Source organism: Neopelma chrysocephalum, unplaced genomic scaffold (genome assembly GCF_003984885.1).
Source record: "Neopelma chrysocephalum unplaced genomic scaffold, ASM398488v2 Primary Assembly neopelma1_61b, whole genome shotgun sequence".
NCBI lineage: Eukaryota > Metazoa > Chordata > Aves > Passeriformes > Pipridae > Neopelma > Neopelma chrysocephalum.
The window spans coordinates 9,439,637-9,461,818 of NW_020897717.1; the positions used below are offsets into that span (position 1 = coordinate 9,439,637).

At 41.9% G+C, this 22,182-nt stretch overlaps 1 protein-coding gene across 4 annotated transcripts; it reads right to left on the reverse strand.

Annotated features, from left to right (window-relative positions):
• Positions 1-521: 521 nt before the first annotated feature.
• Positions 522-21,906, reverse strand: TMEM206 (transmembrane protein 206). Of its 4 annotated transcripts, none has more exons than XM_027681651.1 (8): positions 21,794-21,906; positions 17,884-17,980; positions 16,061-16,162; positions 13,867-14,021; positions 12,451-12,593; positions 6,065-6,209; positions 2,896-3,000; positions 522-1,227 (listed from the first exon to the last, which is right to left on the reverse strand). In XM_027681651.1, exons 1-8 carry the CDS (start codon positions 21,827-21,829, stop codon positions 1,066-1,068), a joined length of 945 nt encoding a protein of 314 aa, XP_027537452.1. In that variant the 5' UTR covers positions 21,830-21,906; the 3' UTR covers positions 522-1,065. The 4 variants fall into 4 exon arrangements, with proteins under 4 accessions (XP_027537452.1, XP_027537450.1, XP_027537453.1 ...); XM_027681649.1 differs by having other exon boundaries at positions 16,061-16,270; XM_027681652.1 differs by having other exon boundaries at positions 17,884-18,043; positions 21,794-21,891.
• Positions 21,907-22,182: the final 276 nt, after the last annotated feature.

The window sequence follows — 22,182 nt, forward strand, 5'->3', positions numbered from 1 at the left end:
TTTGATACACTTACTTATTCCTCTATTAATACTGTTAGAAAAGGAAGGAAGAAGCAAAATATGACTTGGCATTCTTGCAACGAAGCCTTCAGAGCAAGCACACTGGTGCACTGCTGCCCTTTAGACTCCACAAGTCCAAGTCTGGCATCTCAGCTAACACAGGACTTATAAGGAAGAAAAAGACACCACCACCACCCCAGCACAGTTAGTTAGCAGTCATTCCCCTTATAATAGAGAATCACATTTCAATGCCCTGCTGATGAAAGACTTATTTTTCACTTCCTTAGCTAAGACTGGTGGGGAAAGAGGGATAAGCAACAGCCTGAGAAAGACTTTGAAATGGACCATCAGCTAAGCCCCCCAGTTTATCATGTTGCTTGACTTTCCTTTGAGTTGAACTGATCAGGAATAGCTTTTTTGTTTTTTACCTTATTGTGCAGTAACATTTCTGCCTGGACTGCCACCTGTTAAGCTCCAGCTGAATGTGAGAACAGGTATTTTCAAAGAAGGTACACAGTATCTTATTGGAAATATTTTTTTAATATTAAAGTCACTATACTTTAAATCAAAAATGACATGTAATAGAATTCCAGTGTGTTTTGTTTTAAAACATACTTTGGAGAAGGGAGGCCAGGCTGTTTTTAGAGTACTTTACCTTCTTCTAAGCACAGTCAGGGCAGTGACTGTGCTGTGGTAGCAGGTGCAGCTCACAGCTCATGCAGAAGTTAAATGGTCTGTTTGAGAAGTGCTGAAACTCTGTCCACTTTTTACCATTTACTACAGTGTTGAATTTCTGAACATTGGTGACTTCTCTTCTTTCCCCCTGGCTTCCCCATACATTGAGGTAAACTTGTTAAATTGGGAATAGAAAAGCATGAGTTTGTTAGACCTGTCCTAGAGTTAGCTCCTTTCTGAAGTTCAAAGGCTGGTTCACTCGGCTGTTCCTCCAGCCATCATCTTTCTGGCAGAAAACATACCTGGTTTTCAGCTTTAATTGCTGATTGAAGTTTATTCCAGTTATTTTTTATCCCTTCTGCTATGAACAGTTAAAAAGCAGCCTTAGTCTCAGCTTATATGGTTCATTACTTGACGACTCCTCTTCAGATGTCGTTTTCGGATTTTGATCATCCACTTAACACTTAACTTAGCAAAGTCTGCGGCCTTAAACAGAGCCAAAAAGATACCACAAAGAAGAGCAATCATGTTCCAGGGATTTGCTGTGATAATCTGAAAGAGATGAAAAATACTAGTCCCCTCATCCGATTCATCATATATTACACCTATTAAACAACAAACAGTTCCATTTTCCTAGATGAAGTGTTTTGCTGCGTATTCCTTTATGCTGCAAAGGTTGCCTGTAGTGCCTTCTCTCCATATTGTGGTTTTCTGATTCCTTCCAGGAGGAATAAAACACAGTATACTTGCTGCTAAATTCCTTTTACACTGTTTTAGGATATTGAATTGTTTTAAAACTTTAGGGGTACAGTTAAACCGCTAATTTTAAAATTATAGATTAAACTTACTGTATTATTTAAATATTTATAAAAAGAAGCAGTCACATGGAAGAAGACCTTCCAGAAGACAAAGGTAGGAAAACCAGCTACCCTTAGAGTGCTAAACCAGCTTTTGATCTACAGCAAGTACTTTGTATTTTTTACTATGTTTGTTCAAGAATAGTTAAGTTTATTTAGTTTGGAATTCTCCTTGCACCTCTAGACACAAAAATGACTTCTAGGGTCCCTGATGAAGCAGGCAGAGCTGGGGTTAGGCAGCAATGAACAGACAGGATACACTTTTGGGCCAGCCAGCACAGTGTCAGTAGGTCATCCCCCTGAGCCAGGTCTTATACAGGCTTTCCATATTTGTTAATCTTCCTGAAAGCTGCCCATGCTTGTGAACTATAGCCTCTTCAGCACCAGGAAATGAATACTCCCAACCCACTGGATCAAGGGCAGCTTTCAGTTGGAAGGTGGCAAAGGTGTAGAACCCTACTTGGCAGAGAGGAATGAGAGGTCTGGGAATATGACCTGGCTCTCAAGGCCAAGGAAGTGCCTGGGTCCAGCACGGACAGGACAGCAGGAGTGCAAAGGACCAGCTCCCAACTCCTGTCCCACACAGTCAGCATTCACACTGGTTTTGGGCAGGAACACAAGAACACTGTGGATTTTGCTGCTGGACCTCAGTTGTCAGGTATGGTACTTTTAAATGCAAAATGTAGAACAGATTCACTGCACACTTTTGCCACTCTATATTTTTCTGGGAAGGGCAAGTGTATCTGCCCTTCTCCCCTAGAACACTAGGAAAACAAGCTCTGGATCAAATGCTTACAGCACACGTACCTGCAGTGTTGATCTTTTAAGCGTTCCAGGGATTGATCATGGGGTAGGCACATCATGTCTGGCACATCCTACACCTCTGGCTGCAGCATATTTAGCTGATTTTTAGAGTACTTTTTGTACATTTAAGTAACAGTACCAAATTTTATTCTAATAATGGATAAAAAATACACTAGGCTATTTTTATTATTTAAGCCTAGGTTTTTTGTTTGTCAATTAATAAAAAAAAAGTCATTAAATCAGTTTATCCAAGCACACTTATTTAAGCAAAAAGTTCCATCTTGACCTGAAACTACACTTTGCTAGAACATAGGATGCTTTTCTTAGCTACGTGTACCTCTACCTGCAAGCGGAATGCTGAGTGTCACCAACCCAAGGGAAGGCATCAGATGGTCCTGACCTCCACAGACTATGCATTACTAGATAAGGAAGAGCCTAGCCTGAAATTTCAGAAGTAACCTCACTCTTCCTCTGCATTTCTGCTTGGAGTGAGATGGCAAGTGCATGCACACACAAACCATGAGACAGCAATTCATATGGGGAGTAGGGTGTTACTCACATCCTGAACAGTCTGTATGAAAGGATCTTTCCACTCAAATACCACAAAAAACAGCTGGTCACTTCCTGGTTTAGTTCTCTGGTCAATATAGTTAACCACGCTAGTCTGGGGAGAGGAAAAAAAAAGGTGCAGGTTACTTTCTTCAGTGGTACAATGAGTCTTCTGTGCAACAGAAAAGGCCTGCAAGAAGGTAAAAATAGCAGACTATTTAGGGACTTCCACTTCAGCCTTTCTCTACCTGGAACAATGAGCTCCCAAAACAGGGAAAGGGTAGTTTCCTCTGTCTGTCTCATGTTCATATTATTTTCCTATTTCTCACTCAGTATCACACTACATACCATTTTTTAATTGCCTTTCAAGGGGGGGGAATAATTTACAAAATTCATTTACTTGGAGTAATACAACATTTGGAGAGTTCTCATGAATGAATGCTAATTTAGTTTTATTTACCAGAGAACTACACCGTGGTGGCAGGAAGACTCCTTTTTGAAAAATCAGTTGTAGAATAAACTATAAGATTCCAGCAAGTGCAGAATGAAAATGGAAGGGGAGAAAAACCCAGATGTTAAGAACCAAAAACGCCCATTAACTGGGTTACCTCTTGAAACTAACAGTGACCAGCAGAGAGCTGTAGCACAATTCCAACAGGGAACTGGGTTAGGATACGGGACTATGTTACAGCCACATGAAACCATAGTCTTGAGAACCACAGTCAGGAAAGTATTAAGACATCAGGCCCCAGAAAAACCTTTGTATTTTAACACCCACCTCCAGCCCAGAGGGGAACTACACGAGGTTTGTACACAGGCAGTACCTAATTACACCTGTGTCCTAGGGGACAGTACAAACTGCTCAAAAGCCAGACAGTGGCCTCGCAGGAAAGCACAGTGATGCAGAGACTTCTCCCTTCTCTAACCCTCAAAGGAGTGTTTACATCTGGTGTGTGCACAAGGGAGTACTGCTGCTCTTCCTACAGTTGTTTAATTCTGTACTGGAAGTAATGAATCCAGCAGTACTGTAACTTCATTTCAGGATTGTAAATAGGAAGATGAGACAGATCATGGAAGAACTTGCCTTTCCCATATTTTATGAACCCGTTTTTTCCAGGTAGAGGAAGGCTGAGTTGGAAGTTCCCTAAACAGACTGCTATCTTCACCTGCTTACAAGCTTTTCCATTGTATGAGGGATGACCTGCTACAAAAGCCTCCCATCTACCATGGCACAATTTCTTTACAAATACCTCAAGGTTTCTAATAGTCTTCTCCATAGACCCTGCCCTGACCAGATTTTAGGCTGCAAACAAGTAGAAGCAGGAGCTAGAACACCATGTGTCCATTCAGAGCATATGGGAGCTTCACCACCTCCTGTTTTCTGGTCAAACACCTTTGCTGCAGACTTACCCCACACTTCTACAGTTCATTTCCTTATTGCAGGGTACCAGCACCCCAACTACACTCATCCAAGAAAACTGCACACTGGGAAACAAACAGTACACAAAGCTAAATGAAGGCAATGAGAAGGGAGAAAATTCAGATTAATGACTACTGGGCTGGTTAGCAGGGTGACTGACTGTGCTATTTGACCTAGTATTTGTATCCATCTTTCTGGTACGCCAGCTCCCAGTTTTAGATTTGAAAGGCTAATGGACTTCCTCATGCAATTTGAGCAGATGTTGTACTGTCAAACAAAGCAAGTGCAATTTATGTCTGAGCTGTTTCAGCTTCTGCTGTTTTCTGATCTGATTTCTAGTTCCTAGGTTTTATTAAAAACAAACAAACAAACCCACAAAACAAACAAAAAACCCCCAACACAGCATTCATCTACCCTGATGATCAGAGTCCGTAACTGCTGAACTAAACAGATTTTTATGGTCACAAAAAGCTCCTTTTTTCCCCCTGACTTTGAGTCAGCCTTTTGTTTTCACTTTGAGATATGTTAGACTTGGGCACCCAAAGGAGGACTTTCAAAACTCCTGTACTTGGTAAGCACCAAATGGCAAGTGATACAGAGCTGTAGGAGATGAAGGACTGACAGATAACTGCTGTCAGTGCTTACATGGCAGCAGCTGACTGATGCATTCTTTCCTGTTCTCCCAACTAAGGCATCAGTTTGGGACTTGCATGACTCTGGGATTTGCCTCCTGTCCTCTTCCAGTGGAGTAGGAGGGTACCCACCTCACAGTCACAGCTCTGCTCTTCCCTTAAGGCTATGCCATGTAACTCTGAGAACTAAAGACAGGAGAATTGAAGACTCTGCTTCATTTTGCTCTCCACAAAATACTCTTTCCAAGCATGCCATGGACTAAGTGAAAGTGCAGTCTCCGGAAGAGACACTTCTGGGAAGGACTGCTTTTTAAATCCTCTCTGCTCGGCACTGATGAGACACTTCCTTTTCAACCAACACTGGGAGCAAAACAAACTCAAAACACAATTATTTTCCTGTCCATTAGTGTGAACAGAACAGGAATGAAAGTCAAACTCATTTCCTCTCTAGATAAGTTTGCATCTTCCACCTGCATATTTTCTAGTTTTAAATGATGTGAAGTTAAGTCACTCCGTGTCTCTAAGGACACTCAACAGCTAAAAATTCCAAACCCAAACAAAAAGCAAATCTGACAATGCTACAAAGGATACAAGGCTTATGTTTACCTCTTCATCCTAACATCAGCCCCTATGGTAACCTAAACAATACCTCTTTCCAATACCACCTATTATTTAGACAATTCTTTTGGCAGTTGTTTTCCACCTTGAACTAAAGGTAGCTGTGTTAATATTTCTATGTCAGTCTCTTTGGACCCTTACCTCAGACTACAGGGGTCATGCATAACACATCTGAGGCCTGAATTTCTGGCTTGCCTATTAGATGTTTTCCTGAGATGTGTCACTAGGCCAAACCAACAGCTGAGCACAAGGAGACATTTACACTTTTAGAGAACCACTCCATGTTAAGAAAAGCACAGCCAAAGCTGTGCAGTAGCAAGTAGCATAGTGGATGCAATTAAACAAAAACCAACCAACACGCCCCTCCCCCCCCTTCCAACTCATATTGCTACTTGCCCCAGGAATTAGTTCTGTTGGCCAGTTATCATTTAAAACTATGGCAGTAACTAATTCTTAATAAGCTAAGAGATCTCAAAACACTATTTCTTTCCTTTTTTTTTTGTTTTTACCTCTTGTTTGAATTCAACAGTCTCACTACCATCTTCTTCTTTTGTTTTGACCAAGGACATCTTGACCCAAGTTCGAAAGCCTCCAGAAAACTTCCAGCTGGAGTATGAACTTTCACAGTCCTTCATGAATTTTTCTTTTTCTGCACTAAAGGAAAAAGACCATTATTTTACTGACCACCCTCTGAGCACTGTAGGCAGGAGAATGTCAGACCTACAGGCACTTCAAAAACTGGTCACAATTCCTTTTATCTTTCACCTGCTAAATTCAACATATCTAAAACATTGCGTGCAGTCATGTTTTCATTAATGGTAACACACCCTTAACCGCAGAAGACTTACCTGGTGCCCTGTGACCCTGGAGTTCTGCCTGCCCTGGGGAATTGTTCTGCCTCATAGGGGAGTTTAGTTCTGCTCATCTGTCATCTCTGGGACAGAAAGGAGCAGAGCCAGGACCTCAGGAAACAACTCATCACCATGTTAAGAAGCAAGAGACAGAAGGAAGAGCCTAGAGGCAGGGCAGGCTGCTTCACCTCATTTCTGGGATGCAAGCAAACTGGTTGCCAAATAAACCAGTTGCAGTGCAGACATACTTAAAATGCTTTGAAATTGGCATTCAGTATATTCCTATTATTTTGGAAACACTACAGCTTTGGTGTAAGGCTCCCATCTGCAACAACATGGCTGTTTCCCCAATATTATGCAATCACAGATATTTGTAATCCCCAGAACAGCAGGATTGCTTTGTATGTTTTTTGGTTTGTTTGTTTGGGGATCTTTTTTAATACTGTGACTGTAAGCCATTTTAAGGCTTCTAATACCCCTCATGCTGCAAGTAAAGAGGCATATCTGGTCTCCATCTCTTCTCTACCAGCTGCACAGGACACAGTGAATTAACCATGCTATTTACATGGAACTCCCTCCATTATTTATCTCCTATTATTTACCTACTGTGATTTTAGCCACTTTCGTGTCATCCCTATGAAATAAGCCTAGCCCTGCAGCTGCTTTTCCAACAAGGTTTCATTTGAGAAGGGGTAAACCACTGTGATGAGTCATGAATAATTAAAGCCCATGCTGCCTATTTTTACTAACGATAGATTCAGTTTGCAGAGAGATGTTCAGGGTATGTTGATCATTAAAACAAGAGAAAGGGTTTTGACCCAAACTTCCTAGTGAAGGGAAAGAGTGTACTTTTCTTGTATGGCAGAGGGTGTGCATGACCAGGTCCACTGGGAGACTAAGGTGTTTTGGTCTTCAAGGAGAAAGATGCAAAGAAGTAAAGAAGAGAAGTAGAGCTGAAGAAGCAAGCTCTTGTCCCAGACAACAGTCCAATCAGGAAGACTTGGGCAAATGCAGTCAGTGCTGGTTCAGGACTTTTCCTGTCTTTTTTTCTTAGTTTTCAAAATCAGGGCTCCCTTTCTTCCTAGAAACCAAGGTGGCCTTGTCCAAAAGGCAGGAAAAGCATGCATTGATAAAAAGAATATCACACTACTGGCTCCTCTGTACTATGCCTCCTGCTCAGGCTTTATAGGTGAATACTCATAGGAACATATGAACATGCTCAAAGGAAGGCACAACCCACCAAAGCCATTGCTCCCGTCAGGGCTTCAGGCAATGGCTCAAACATGGAATTCCATTGCACACACACATAGAAAGGAGAACCGTTCCTGGAAAGGAAAACTAACACTCTTTGCTACCCATCAAGACAGATGCTATTCCAAGGGTTTTTTAGCAAGTTAAGAATATCTTTATTTGTGACATTAGGTGCTTGTTTAGTGACCCCAAGAGGATGGCAGTGCATGTCTCTAACTCCCACAAGAAAGATGTGGGCAGAACATAAGGACAAAGCCCATTGCCTGACTGCTCCTCACCATACAAACCAGGGACACAGGGACACCTAATCCGACAATGACTTCTTCCCCCTTCTGGATGTGGGTACAGCAGCAGCTGATGGGACAGAACAGAAGAGCACTGGAGTGCTTTGCCCCTCAAGAGAAACATACATAATTAGCACTCTGCCAGCAAGTCATATGCCTAATGTCAGATTAAATACAGCATCCTAGAAAAGCTTTCCAAACCAACATGGAAAATTGAGGCAGGAAGTTATGACACAGAGCTGAACGTTACAGCCACAACTTACATGGTAGGCAGACAGCAGTAGTATACTTTGTCCTCAACAGTAATTGTAGGCTTGAAACAGAAGGATTAATAATATCCTAGGAGAATTGTGGAGAAGTGATCTGAGAAGGTATCTCCTTGCATCTGCCCATAATTCAGACCACTGCCACAGAGTGAGGGGGGGAAAACAAAAAGGGGGGACGGCAGGAGTAGAGCAGAGGCAGAAGCTTTGCATAAATTATGGCAGAGGGCAAATAATGCAGCTTTAAACCCACAGACAACTAAATGAACACAAGGCAGGCAAGCGATTTTAAGCTGAAGAACAGTTCTCCAGGCAGTTTCTTTTAATTCCCTCTTCATCCCAAAGACAGACAACCTACAAAAGATGCACCTTTTTTTGTTGTTGGTTGGAGGGTTTTTCTTTCTTTTTTGTTGTTGCTTTTCAGTAAGTTCTTCTTCCTATTACACTGTCCTTTAGAAGTAAGGTAAGGTTCCTAGAATAATCTGCACCATGCTCTCCCAGAATATTAATGGTGCCTCAAGACCATGCAAAATTTGCTACATCACAGCAGAGAAAGAGAACTGCAAGAGGCCACCGTCTCACTCAGGTGAACTACAAAGCCCTGCTCTCCTCTCAGCTAGTGCTCTCTGACTGTTCAACCTACTAACAGGGAAGCCCATTGCCCAGAGCAGTCAAGGTCAGACCATGAGAGATTGTGTTTGTCCCAGCTGTGGGAGTCACTGACCTAATTCTGTAAGTGCTGCAGTGGATCCTTCTAACACCAGTCTCTATGGACCAACCCACGTGAGCCAGAGGCAGTTTTTAGGACATCCCACCATCAGATTCCAATGCAACAGCAAGAGCCAAAACCACAGATGGTTCAAACCCAATTTGTGTTTACTGCTTTTGCATTTATCCAGACCAGAAATCTCAGACAGCCATGGGATCTAATAAAGGGTCAGCTAGTGTGGTTCCCAATGTTTTGACACTTCTGTTATAATTTGTTTCTCCACTTGCAGCAATTCAGATCAGAGACATGAACATGGAGCTCTGTTTAGACCCTTTAATAATCTCTGATCTGTTCCGACTGGTATCCCTAATTTCACAGGACCATGAGTTATTTTACATGCTACACTAACAGTAGTTTTGTCAGTAGTATGTTCAGAGGATTTTCTTCTAAAACCCATGTATTATACTAATGATAGTTCAGGAATGGAATTTGTATTTTTAGCCACACTTTTTGGGTAATTTGCAAGGGTTTCATTATTTCCTTCCCTCCAATTAATATGGTAGAGACAGCAGCTGCCACTGCCTTAAAAAAAAGAAGAAAAGAAGCCAGCAGCACTATCCCTCCAACTCAGAGGCTAACAACAGCACACAGTGCAGCAGTGTTCTGTGGAGACCAGAACAAAACTTGAGAGCAGTGCCAGTTTCATGCAGTCTGTGATCCAATTTTAACACAAGAGCTGCGGAGAATAAAACCCTTGACAGAAACAACTGGACCTTGCTTGAGTCCTCACCACTTGCTATGCCACAAAAAAAACCCTTAAAGATACAAGTCTCTAGATGCCATTTTTTTTACGGCTTGTGGCTGATGCTTTCAGCAGCCTTTACTGATATAATTATTGCTATTTAAGGCAAAAATGAGCTGCACATAATACTGCCTACACAGAAACTGTGGTGTAGATACAGCAGGCCTCTTCTCACCAGTTTCGAGGGGGGTTTGGATCATGATTTGAGATGATGGAATACCCTTTATGTTTCACATCAGTCTCCCTGCCTAGCCCAACACAAGCTGTTTGCAGCCATGGCAAAAAACTGTAAAGGTAATGATGATATCTAGTGAGTTTTAGCATCTCTAATAACATTGTACATTAATTGCTGGACACAGGGCTAATACCAGTAAGTGAGACACTTTGTCAGGACAAGTAGTTGACAAAGGCCACCAACTGAAGTTTTAGAGGCTCTATGGAAGGATACACAACAGTTTCTAGAGGTATCTTAGTCCAGACTTCCCATCAACTAAATTTAGCATCTGCTGATGAAGCGGAAATCATTTCTATTTTTTCTTCTACTGAAAGTTGGACAGAACGAGTGCACTCCACATATGCAGTGCAGTTTCACATGCACTTCATAGTCAGGAGAAACAAATTTCCAACCTGCCCTGAGCCTGTCCAGTTCACACCCCGAGACAGAAGGACAACAAACACAATACAAGCCATATGATTCGTACCAAGGTTTGGAGGATGCTGTAAAAGAGACACTACTGGCCTCCTGCCTACAACCGGTCCTCTTCCTGTATTTCATCTAGACATGCAGATCATTTACTACTAAGGCCTACATGCCTTTGCCAATTTTACCATTAACCTGGGTTAGTTCAAAACCAGTTTTAACTCCCATTCCTATTACCTGCCTCAAACAAGCACAAAGGATGCATCCCCGAACAGACATCCCCATCCCCTTTTCACTTTTCTCCAAACATAACCCAGCCTTCAACTCCCCTGGCCGCCATTCTGGCGCCTTCCAACACAGGGACAAGGCAGCTTCTCTAGGAACAAAGTGACACTTCCCCGTCTTTTCATGGACCAATCTGCCATATAACTGGTCTGACCTGGCAAACCTGGAAGCAGAAGGCTGCGATCCAGGTTTCTCCCAGGCATCTTACAGATGATTCTTAACCGATTCACCTACTCTGGCACAAGCACAGCCTTGAAGCTCAGACCTTTGCAACAAGCACACTGTTGTTCTGCACATCTAACCTGCATTTGCACAACACGTGGCACAAGCGTCCGGGCCAGCAGCACGCACAGTTGCAGAAATACTGCCAGTGTAAGTGGGGCATATGTGTTTTAACTTGGGAAGAAACAGCTCTTTAAAATGGGTTATCTGCAAGTCTATACAACGAGCACAGAAACGTGGCTTCCAAGACCCGGGTATGCACAGACTGAGCTGTGTCTTGTAAGCTGGCTCGTTCTGCAAAGAGCCACATGCAACACCAGGGGTGGTCTCAGACAGTGCCGGTGTCTGGCAGTGTAGCAGCAGCTGAGCACCTTGCTGGAATCGGTCCCACTGTACGTGTTTCTAACCGCAGCACAAGCCACAAAAACTGAGAAAAACCAGCACACAAGGAACAAGTAGCACCTTCTACATCATTACTTCTAATGGTATTTTCTCACCCTAAAATATCATTGCCTAAAATACCTGGAACATTAGCATTTTATGAGGTGTTTTAGTGTAGTTACAGAAAGTACTTAGTGACTTAAAATCTCTCCTTCACTGAAGTAGAAAAGCTGTGTAAAAAGGAAATTCAGATAACTGGCCTTTGACCACCCAGAGATACTGCAACTGTACACTTTCAGTCTCTGCTGTATCTGAGAGCACCATTATGATAAGTTCAAACCTCTGAGAATGTGTTGCTACAATAAAATCTGTTATTTCTCTTCCCTTCCCTCACCCAATTTGATTCTGCATATGTCCTTTATCCTCTGTCCCTTTTTCATTGAGCAAGTATTACCAAATTACGGCTTTCTATCAGATGTCAATATGACTAATATCTCTTGTCTAGCTTTTAATCTGGATCACAGAGAGAAGAACAGAACTTGAACTGTTAAACTTAAAGCAAAACTTAAACAGTTAAGTATGAAATTTACTGTCACAGGGGGAAAAAGGGTGGGGCTTTGAAGAAAGTTCGAGATTAATTCCACTCTTATTAAAATTAGAAGAAGGTGATCAGTCACTGTAATGGCACCAATGTTGAACAAATATGAAGCAATTTTGAAAACCCCATATATGAATCATTCTATAGAATCCTACATAAAGCCAGTAAGACAACAACATACAGTTAATCTTTCAATGAAATCACAACAAATCAATCTATGGATCTGATCTTTACAGTAACTGCTTTAAAAAAACCCAAATGGTACAGAGACATTGGTGTTCTCTCTGCACTGACACACTACCCAGGACAGCACATTTCCTGATCACCCACAGCAGCAGACAGCAGTAAGCCAGCACAAACTTTAAACTTCCAGAAATTGCAGCAACAAATGGTTTGAGCACAGCTGAGAGCATGTTTTGTCACTGAAAAAGTTCTCAATGCATTTTTTAAAAAGTAACATCAGCAAACAAAGATATGAAAGAGCATCAGCATAATCCAAACATTAAAAAAAATACATAAAAGCCTGTCTGATTTTTACTAAAAAAGCTTGCTTTCCCAATTATTATGGTAGCAAGTTCAATGCAGTTACAGGCTCATCCCTTTACATACCTGTTGACAAACTCCTGGAAAGAAGAAAACAGAAGGTAGTCAATGGCACTAAAATCTTGGTCTGTTTCATTTAAATGAAACTGCAAAAACACCAGTTCCTTTTTCTTCACATCACGAGGGCCTTGAACAACCAAAGCATACTTCTGTAAGCAAACAGAGATGGTGAGAGTGGCAAAGTAATCCTCATTTCTGTTCAGGAATTTGTCAACTGGCACTAATACACATTGAGAGTTTCTTGGCTGCTACTAAGTACACATCTATTAAAATATCTGACAAGGATGCCAATTGAATCCATCCTTTTAGTCTTTACATCAAGATTTAGTGTTTTTCTAAGAAACTGGCTTTAATTCTGTCATCATCCTTTGAGTTCACATGGAATTACCAGTCAAGGCCCTGCATTCTGCAGGAGGACAGTCAAAACTGTTTTGAGTATTAAAGTCTTGGAACTTTGTTCTTGACATGAAAAAAGTTAATCTGGAGTCTGATGTGGAGAACATCAGAGGTCTCTGCCTCAGTGCCTCTCTACTCCACTGCAGGACTAGAGTCTATTGGATCAGCAAGCTGCTAAATGAATCTACAACACACCATAAAATTGTATGTTCTTAGTTTGTTAAAACATGCAAAAAGAGCATATAGGAGCAGAAATTAAATTAGACTTGCACCTAGACTATTACTTTCAAACGTACTGAGGAGCTGCTTCCCAAAAACAAATGGTGACTAGATGAGAAACAAGACATGAAGAGGAACGAAGATGAGCAAATGGGTACCTAGATAGTTTATTTGTTCATGTTTAGTTTCCTTAAAAACAATCTGAGCAATCATTTTATCTAAAGTATTAAATATGGTCATTTGTGGTTTTTGACCATTTCTTTATACAGCAGCTAGATTCCCTGCATTTTTAAGGTCAATTTAAGACAATCACCCAGTGCACCCATCTTGCTGGCTCACAGTACTTCAGTGTAATGAAATGCTTGGTGGTTATCTAAGACTCTTCCAGTGTGACAATTATAGTATGTAAATCCCAGCAAACATACAAAAAGAGATTAGCTATCTTGCTTTAATGGAATAACTGCTACGGCTTTCAATCAAAGCCAGATTTACAATATCAAGGAGAATGCTTCCCGGTTCATTTAGGACAAGAATGAAGCAAGAGTTTTGTTGTGAAAAATGACATATTTTATCCCATTCAAGTTTCTGTGCTGCACACACCCACACAACAGCTGATCTTCCAAAACACATATACACACTGACTGAGGTCTTTTACATTTCTGAAAACAAAAGGACAGATGGCTTGGAAAAAAACCTGGAAGAAAGGATTTTTTTTAACAGCATGTAGTAAATATTTTTTACTTTCAAATACAATTACAAGCAGAAAACCCATACTGAATAAGCTTTTTTCTATTATATTATTATTACCATAGTTTGATTAGTGAAAGGATCTGTGTAGTTGATTCTCTGAGTGGTGCATTCAATGTGTCCTGGCTGACCTGGATTTATCAGAGGAGGAATGTGATCGTAGTAATGATGTTTGCAGCTAAGCAGCCGAGCCTTCCCTGGGTAAAAGGCAATACCTGTTTTGGGAGAAAAACATTGGAGAGCACTGATTTCCTTCCCAAGTACATAGATCTTCATTCTGGAATTTAATCCGACAGGATACTGAGCTATCCTCAAGATCCAGCAAAACAATCAAATTAAACCATGCACTTCTGCATTTTTCTGGAGCAGGTCAAAAACACCAGCTGCATCAGGACAGAACCCCTACCATGCATTGACAAAAAAATCAGTGTTCATATTCTGTTACAATAACTCATGGTTCACAGAAGCTATTAAGGTTCTCTAGTCTTTCCATAAACCAGCAGCTAATACATCAGTTCCTTTCACCCCAAATGAATCCATAAAATAAGTTAGGAGACTACTGAAGTCAAATGGACATGTAGTGCTTTAGTTTGTCCATGTTTTCAGACATTGGCATTTGACACAATCAAATTTTATTTGGAAATAATGTATGAACCATACGTGACAGATCAAAGATCACTGGCTGATCTTATAAAACTGAAAAGATGCTCTTCAGAACATCTAAAGTCTTCTCTTCACTGGCTATGATGCCATGATAAAAACCAAAGACATCAAATAAGCACTAACTGTTGCCATCTTTATTATTTATACCACTGGGTAGGCAGGCTACTACTTCACCTTGATGGAAACTCCTATGTATTGTAACCCTCCCATTTCAGTCCAACAACATTCACTCGAACTTCAGCCATCTCAGCTTTAGAAGGCTAGCAAAATACAAGACCCAAACCTCAAAATCCTGTTACACCACATATGCCACATTTATTATTGTAAACAAGCTTGCTGGAAGATAATCTAGACCAACTAAAAAAAAAAAGTATTATTTATTAGATATAATTAACTCTCACAACTGAAATGATGTGCCCATCAAAATGTGAGATGTCAAAGCAGTCAGCATGTATCAGTCTATAAATGCTTTATCCCTTTCTTCAGAGCTCTATGTTTGCAACTTGTCATCTCATCACTTTAATAGAGCAATAAACTAAAGGACTATATTAATTTAGGTTCTCTGATCTAGCAGGGATCCCCAACAGTACTTTTGGATTTATATGTATGTTGCTCCGCTTCTTTAAATGAATTTTTTTCCTGTTGCTGTATGAAAAGCTCATGTGGAAAAAATAAAAAGGAGGGAAAGCTTGAGCTTGCTTGAGCTTACAGTCAAATTCATATGGTCCAAACACAAAGACCTACTTACAGAGCTAAGCCTAACTGACTATACAGAAAAACAACTACAGGAATACGGCAACAACTTTGAAACACTCTCCTTTCAGCCACAATCACTGGAGTGGTTATTTGTAATTAATAACACTGGAGTGTCATTGGTAAATTGGAAAAGGATCGATGACTGATTGAGCTGCACTTGATACTCTGGCTCTATTTATGAATGGCTGCTGGATAATTTTAAAAAATAATAAGGATACAACTCACTTTTCAAAAATGTAGAGTAATTCCTCTTGCAAACTGCAACGCAGTTTCTGCTGCCATGCTGCATTTTTATGCCAACATTGTTCCCTCAGTCACATCACATTTTCATTGCCTACTGATGTAATATGAACTTGTAAACAATGCAGGATGGAAGCGGAAAGCGGCATTGTGGTTGGTTTGAGAAATTCACCTTCTTTACTGTGAATGGCACCTCACTGTCCAGTGCATCACTGAGCTCCCTAACACACATCCTATGTGCTACCCTGTTTAAACAATACAGTTTTGGGGATATTCCCAAAAGGAATTATCTTCTTTCTCTAAAAGACGACTCATTCTAGAGTCTAAAAACACTTTTTATCTATCAAATGTTGCATAATGCATCACAGCTTCTGTCATTCATGTTATTGGCACAAAAGCTCCCAAAATCTCCCGTACAATGTCAACATTTCTGTGCAAAGTCAACACAACATAGATTAAAAAAAGAGGAAGTGAAAGAGCTGGGTCAAAGTATTATACGCAATCTGGGCCCTGGAGAATCAACACCAAAAATTTTTAACAATCCAAGAAAAATGTGCACAACAACTTAACCCATTTTGTTTGTTACGGTTCTTACCAGGCGCATCATACAAGGACACTTCCTTGTAAGTGACAGACATCACTGGGTGCTTGAGCTTCTCCCTGAAGTCACTGATGGTTTGGTAGACAAGGAACACAGCTACAGCCATGAGCAGCAGATACATAAAGAGGAGAATTACTGAAAAAACATTCTTTAAGCAGGTCTTGCTGAAACGCAAAGAAGGGGTAGTGGTACCCAGTTCACCATCTAAAACCAAACAGAATATGGATTAGGACTTTAAAACACAGATATTTGGGCTGAATTTACAAAGTTTTCATTTAAAGATAAATCACTAGAGAGGAAAGTAAGCCTCAAACTCAGCTTGACATAAAAAGCCACAGCTATTGCTGGCTTTGATGATTAGTCAAACAGATGCTTCCTTCTCAAGTATGAGATATAAGCATCCTAAGATTGTACCTCTTTCTCACAGGTCAGAATGTGGCACTCAGCTTAAGGACACCACAGTCAGGAAAAAAGGTTTACTTTCAAGAACAACTCAGAAACAAAGTTCAAAGTTCATAAGAAAAAGTCTGTTGATGGTCAATCTTTGCCTCCGGAAAAAACAACTCCCTTCCCCGCCCTCCCAGTCTGAGGGGATTCTTACACACTCAGCATATGCATTGGCAGAATGATTTAATACTCTAATGCTCTTGCCCAGCTCTCTGCATTGCATCTCCACCATGGCAGAAGTCACAAGATATTTGTTACCCTCCAGTTCATAACTCCTTGTGCATTCTACATAAAATTTCAAAAAAGGATTCTCCCAATTACAGCTAAAAAAAGTCTGAGCCAATTCTTCTATAGTCTCCTTGCCTTCAAACCTTACTCTCTGAAGATCTTCAGACCAGTCTCACTCTCACACAGACACTGCTTTCCCCATACTCTGTGCATTTGCCATTTCTTTTGGAAATACTTCTAAGGAAAAACCTCATGTACTTTCAAGTTACACATCATGCTTTGATCGTGAGGGAGATATAGCTGAACACAAAAAAGGAGCATTAAAACCCAACACAAGAAAGGAGATAAGTAGCCATACTTCATGCTGACTGTTCTGTGTGGGGTAATTTAATGAGTCAGGCCCTCTGAGGCCGTCCCACATGCTGCTCTTCAACTCTAATGGCACCGTTTGGTGTTTGCTCCTTCCCACAGCAAACACAAGCTTTTTAGTAAATCCTATTGCACACATAACCTCTTACAAAGGTCTGTGGTCACACATATGTTTCCAAGTTACATGTTAGGAGATGGCAGCCAAGGCTAATTAATTAGGACATTGATATGCATAAAATTACACTATTGAAACAAGTACGTCTTGAACGGCTGCAAGACATTGAGGCCATACTCCTTTCAGGTTGGCTTACCTTAATGCCTACACGTGAGCTGCAATAAGCCCATTTAACACTCTCCAAAAGCAGGCCCAAATAGTCTTACTAAAAATCTGTTTAAAAGCACATCTGTTCAATATTGCATCTTGCTCATATAAAGCTGGTATAGACTTTGCTTGCAACCCATTGCCACCAGAGATACTGCAACTGAAGTCAGACACAATGCAAAGGAAGATGACATACTAAGCTACCTCAGAGCCAGATGTGCTGGATCTTCTTTGGTTGAGCACAGTTCACGACAAAGAAATATTCTCACATTAGTCCTTGGAAAACCTCCTTGGCTTTCTATCACTACTGATTCACAAAAAATTAATAATTCAGTGTTTTGTTTGTTTTCAGAAGTGCAATAAAATAACAAAACCAAAATAACCAAAGCCACATATAGCAGTAGTTTATTAGGCATCAAGAATCAATAATTTCTGGGCCAACAGTTCTCACCTGGTAAAATAACAGAGCTGGCATCTTCATGAACTTCCATCTCTCCTTCTCTCTCATCTGTTGGGTTTTCAGATACTCGCTCCACATCTTCACTCAGCTGTGTAGTTAAAAGAGTGGTTCAATTTCCAAACATGCTCTCAACTTGCAATTGCTGGAATTTCTACGGTACAAATAAAAGAGGCTCCAACTAACCAAACACACAAAAACATGTCCCCAGTCCAAGAGCACCCAGCATCTCTTCCACTTGTTCACCAGACAAGAGTGACATTTACGTAAACCTACAGCTAAAAATTAAGTGATTTGCACACTGCAAAAAGAGAAAGACACCACATTAAATTTAACCTACTTCTACCTTGCTGCTTCAACAATAACACCACCTTTTCTTTGAAGATCCAAGTAATTATTTCCCTGGCAGCTCCAACCCATTTTAAACCTCCAATTAGGACAATGTCCTCTGATGTAAGCAGGAACTTTGTTCTGTCACTGAAGAACGTATTTTCAGGTATAAACAAACCACAGCACATACCAGCAAACAGAGTATTAGCACTTCTTAATAAAGAGGTGCAAAAAGCACGAGATGCATTTTGACAGTTGTTAAGGCAAGTCACTCAAATGCAGTCTCAGCCACATAGGTAGGTCATTATGAGACGACAGTCAAACATCCCTATATTTCTGGTACTTATTTGATTTCACTGTACAGATTATTATATATTAGTGGTTATGCAACTAATTAGTCTTACGGTGTTTCTGAAACAGCAACAGAGACCAGATGTTTTCTTGTTTAGCTATTCAGAGCTCTGGGCCCAAACTGCCAAGACACTTGCGTCAGAGTCAGAAGCTTGTCACATCAGATATGCATCATGTGAGATTGTGAAGAAAAACAGTTTTTATACATTAGACAGATAGATAGATAGATAAATAGATAGATAATCTCCTGTGTGTTTTCCAAATTTCTTTTCTGGCAGGGACTGACATACAGATTAGAGCAAGGCAAACTGGCACACAAGCTTGCAGCACATCATGTGTTGCACAGTAACTGTCCAAGCTAAACATTCAGCATCACCTATCTAATTGGGTAAGGGAGATTAACTTTGTTCCTATTTCAAAAAAAATGGGGGCACAGTTAATGCAGCAGCCATACTGAATGCTATAAACTTTACACCCCTAGCTTACTCAACAGTAACATGCATGTATCCATAAGGAAGTGCTTTTATTTCACCCAACTTTAATTCAGTATTGAAATCATCATTATATCATTACCAAATCATCATTAGCACCTATTAGGAAACAATCCACTCATTTTACATCTTCAAAGTCTGACAAAAGTCTCCATCACCTCCTGCTGTGTTTCTGTATTTGTTTCCACCATGCAAAGCCAGATGAAAGCAGTTACCCAGTTGTTTTTAAATGCTTAGCACATAAATAAAGCATGATTTCCTGTGGCATGATGTGAACAGGTATCTAACAGGCTAAACTCAGCTCATTTGCAGGAGACTTACCAGGGTCCAACTGAAGATATTTTTTTCAATTATCTTCATAAAATAAGGGAAAATTAGCACATTGCTCCTTTCTGTAGAAACGTGCCAGTTCTATTTGTTTACCTGACCCAAAATAAGCCATTCTGACACAAGAAGAGTACTCACTGAACCTCTTGTACTGATTAAGCTAAATAAACTAAGAAGCCAGTTCCAATTATACTCATACTAATTCCTTATACCAGAGGTCCAAAAAATTAATGTAAGTTACCAAGTCACCGCAGTTTCTCAGCTGACTCCCATACCTCTCTGATTCCCCAGGTACAGGCACCTCATTGACTGAGGTTATTTAGAGGGTAAGTGAATTCTATTCCTAACAGCAAAGAGATCCCAACACAAGTTTAAACAACACTACAATATGCAACATTTCCTATTCTCTCAAGAGAGCCTTTAGCAATCTTTCGAACAAGTAGAAAAAAGATGATCTTAGAGGTCTTTTCCAACCTAAATGATTCTGTGATAAGCTCAGAAAATGTAGACTTTCAGCATCCCTTAGAAACAAAACAAAAAACCCAAACAATATGCAACTATGTTTTCTTATCTTGGCTGACAAGGCAGACACAGTTTCATAATTTTTTCCCACACAAAACCAGAGAAGGAAAGCCAGTAAGGACAGTCAGTCAAAAGCAGGAGTACTAACATTGCCTCAGGTGTAGTAAGTAGGTTGATGTGTAAGACCCCTTCTCTAAAACCAACTATATTTTATCACAGATCCTGAACACCTGAACTGACAAGAGGTGAAGCTGCACACAGCCACTGAGGTGACCAAGAGCCTCACACTGTCCATGGCTCTGCCCCTGTGTTCAGAGCGTAGGGCACACAGCACACTGTGTCTACAAGGCACTGCAGCACAGACCTACAAACCCAACAAGTCACAGACACACTCTCCTTATGACTGCGGAGCCAGCACAGCATTACTGTGTGACAGCTGATTCTGGTTTGTTCACACTTGTCACTTGTCTTGGATTTGGAGATTCTGTCAACAGTGAACCTGGAGCACAGCAGCTGTGTTCACCCTCACAGGCCAGCTCTTCCTACACTGTATTTTTGATAAAGAAGTGAAGCATGGTGCTATTATAGAAGGAACATAAATTGCAGGGCAGTTAAGCTCGCAATAGGATTCAGAGATAGGATAGGATGTCAGGGGCAGGAAGGGCATGAAATAGACTTTGTTCAGCATTCCTCTGGGCTCAGCACATACAGCTAAGTGTGAAACAACTGAGGAAGCTTGCCCATGTCCCAGCAGTTCCTTTTCAGATCTGCACACAGAAAAGTACTAGATAAAGGGAAGCTCAGAAAAGGCAATTCCAGACATTTGAGCATCCCTGCTTGAGGTAGAAGCATCAAAGACTGCTGCAGGCACTGGAGAAGGGATGGAATCACAGGTGCTGCACTTAGACACATACCATCTAGACTTGTGCCATAGAGTTTGGGACAATCCCAAATGTATGGACCAGTGTCAGTGGTGGCTGATACACATAACATGCATAGTCCAGTCCATACTTCAGGCATCAGTGCATGTCATTAACTCTCTCTAACTCTCCCAAGTGCATCGTCTGTGTACAAGCACACAAGTCAAGTTCATCCTGATAAATCTTCCTGTTGGATAAAAACCTCTTAAATAAAAGCAGAACTTGGTCACACAGGCCTTTTGCTGGTCTGCTGATTCATCACCTTCCAATGCTTTCTAGCCTGGCACGAAAACCAGAAGCTGAAACTAAACAGACGGCACTAAACTAAATTAGAACGTATTAAAACTGAGCTCCAAAGTACCCGTCACGTGCAGAGGAAGGAAAATATCCACACTTGTTTGTATCTTGCAGGCAAAAGAAAAGTGCCCTGCTGTAACTCTCTACCGCTGCTGAACTTGGCACAAATAGCTTGTATCTCTAATAGGAGAGATAGGAAGGAGCAAGGAATTCCGGTTGCTGAGCCTGTACATTGATATGCAAACCAGGCTCTGCCTCAGGGTCTTGGCAGGGTGATAAAGAGGCCTTCAGTTTCGGACGCGGGAGCTCTGGTACCAAAGCCGCTTCTCACACCCGACAGACCATCCCCTTGTTACCAAACCCCGGCTACAGACTCCACCGGCCAGCTGCACCTACCTCATGCCCTGAACACAACCGCTGCCCATTATTCGAACCGCGTTCAGAGATGAAACACGGGATTACGCTCACCCAAACCCCCCGTTCCTTTCCGGAGAGTGCAGGTGCCCCCCGACGCCGCAGGTACCCGGCGGAGCCGCAGCCCGGAGCTGAGCGAGCTCACGGCGACAGCGCCGGGTGTCACCGCGGGGCAAGCGGCGAGCCCTGGGTCCGGCACCACCGGCCAGCCGGGACGCACCGGCCCCCAGCCCTGCCCCGGCCCCCCCGTACCTCCTGGTAGGATGCGGACACCTCTGTCTTTAGCATGGCATCGGCGGGAGCGGCCGCCGCGGGGGCCGGGCGGCACCCGGCGGCACCGCACGGGGCCGGGCAGCGACACCGCGCCCGGGACGGGACGGAACAAGCCAATCCGAGCCGAGCCGAGCCGCCCTGGCCGGGCAGGGCCACGCAGGCGCCGGGACGCTCCGCCCATCCCCCGGCTGCTTCCCGCCTCCCGGTTGCTTCCCGCCCCGCGCCGGGGCTGCTGGGAGGCGTAGTCCGGGCAGAGACGCCGTGAGGGGCCGGGTGGGGGGCGAGCAGCACGGCTCACGCGTGAGAGGGGTTTTGTAGGGTTTGCTAGAACATTTCTCTCTGCCAGGAGGTGTGTAGTACTGTGTAGT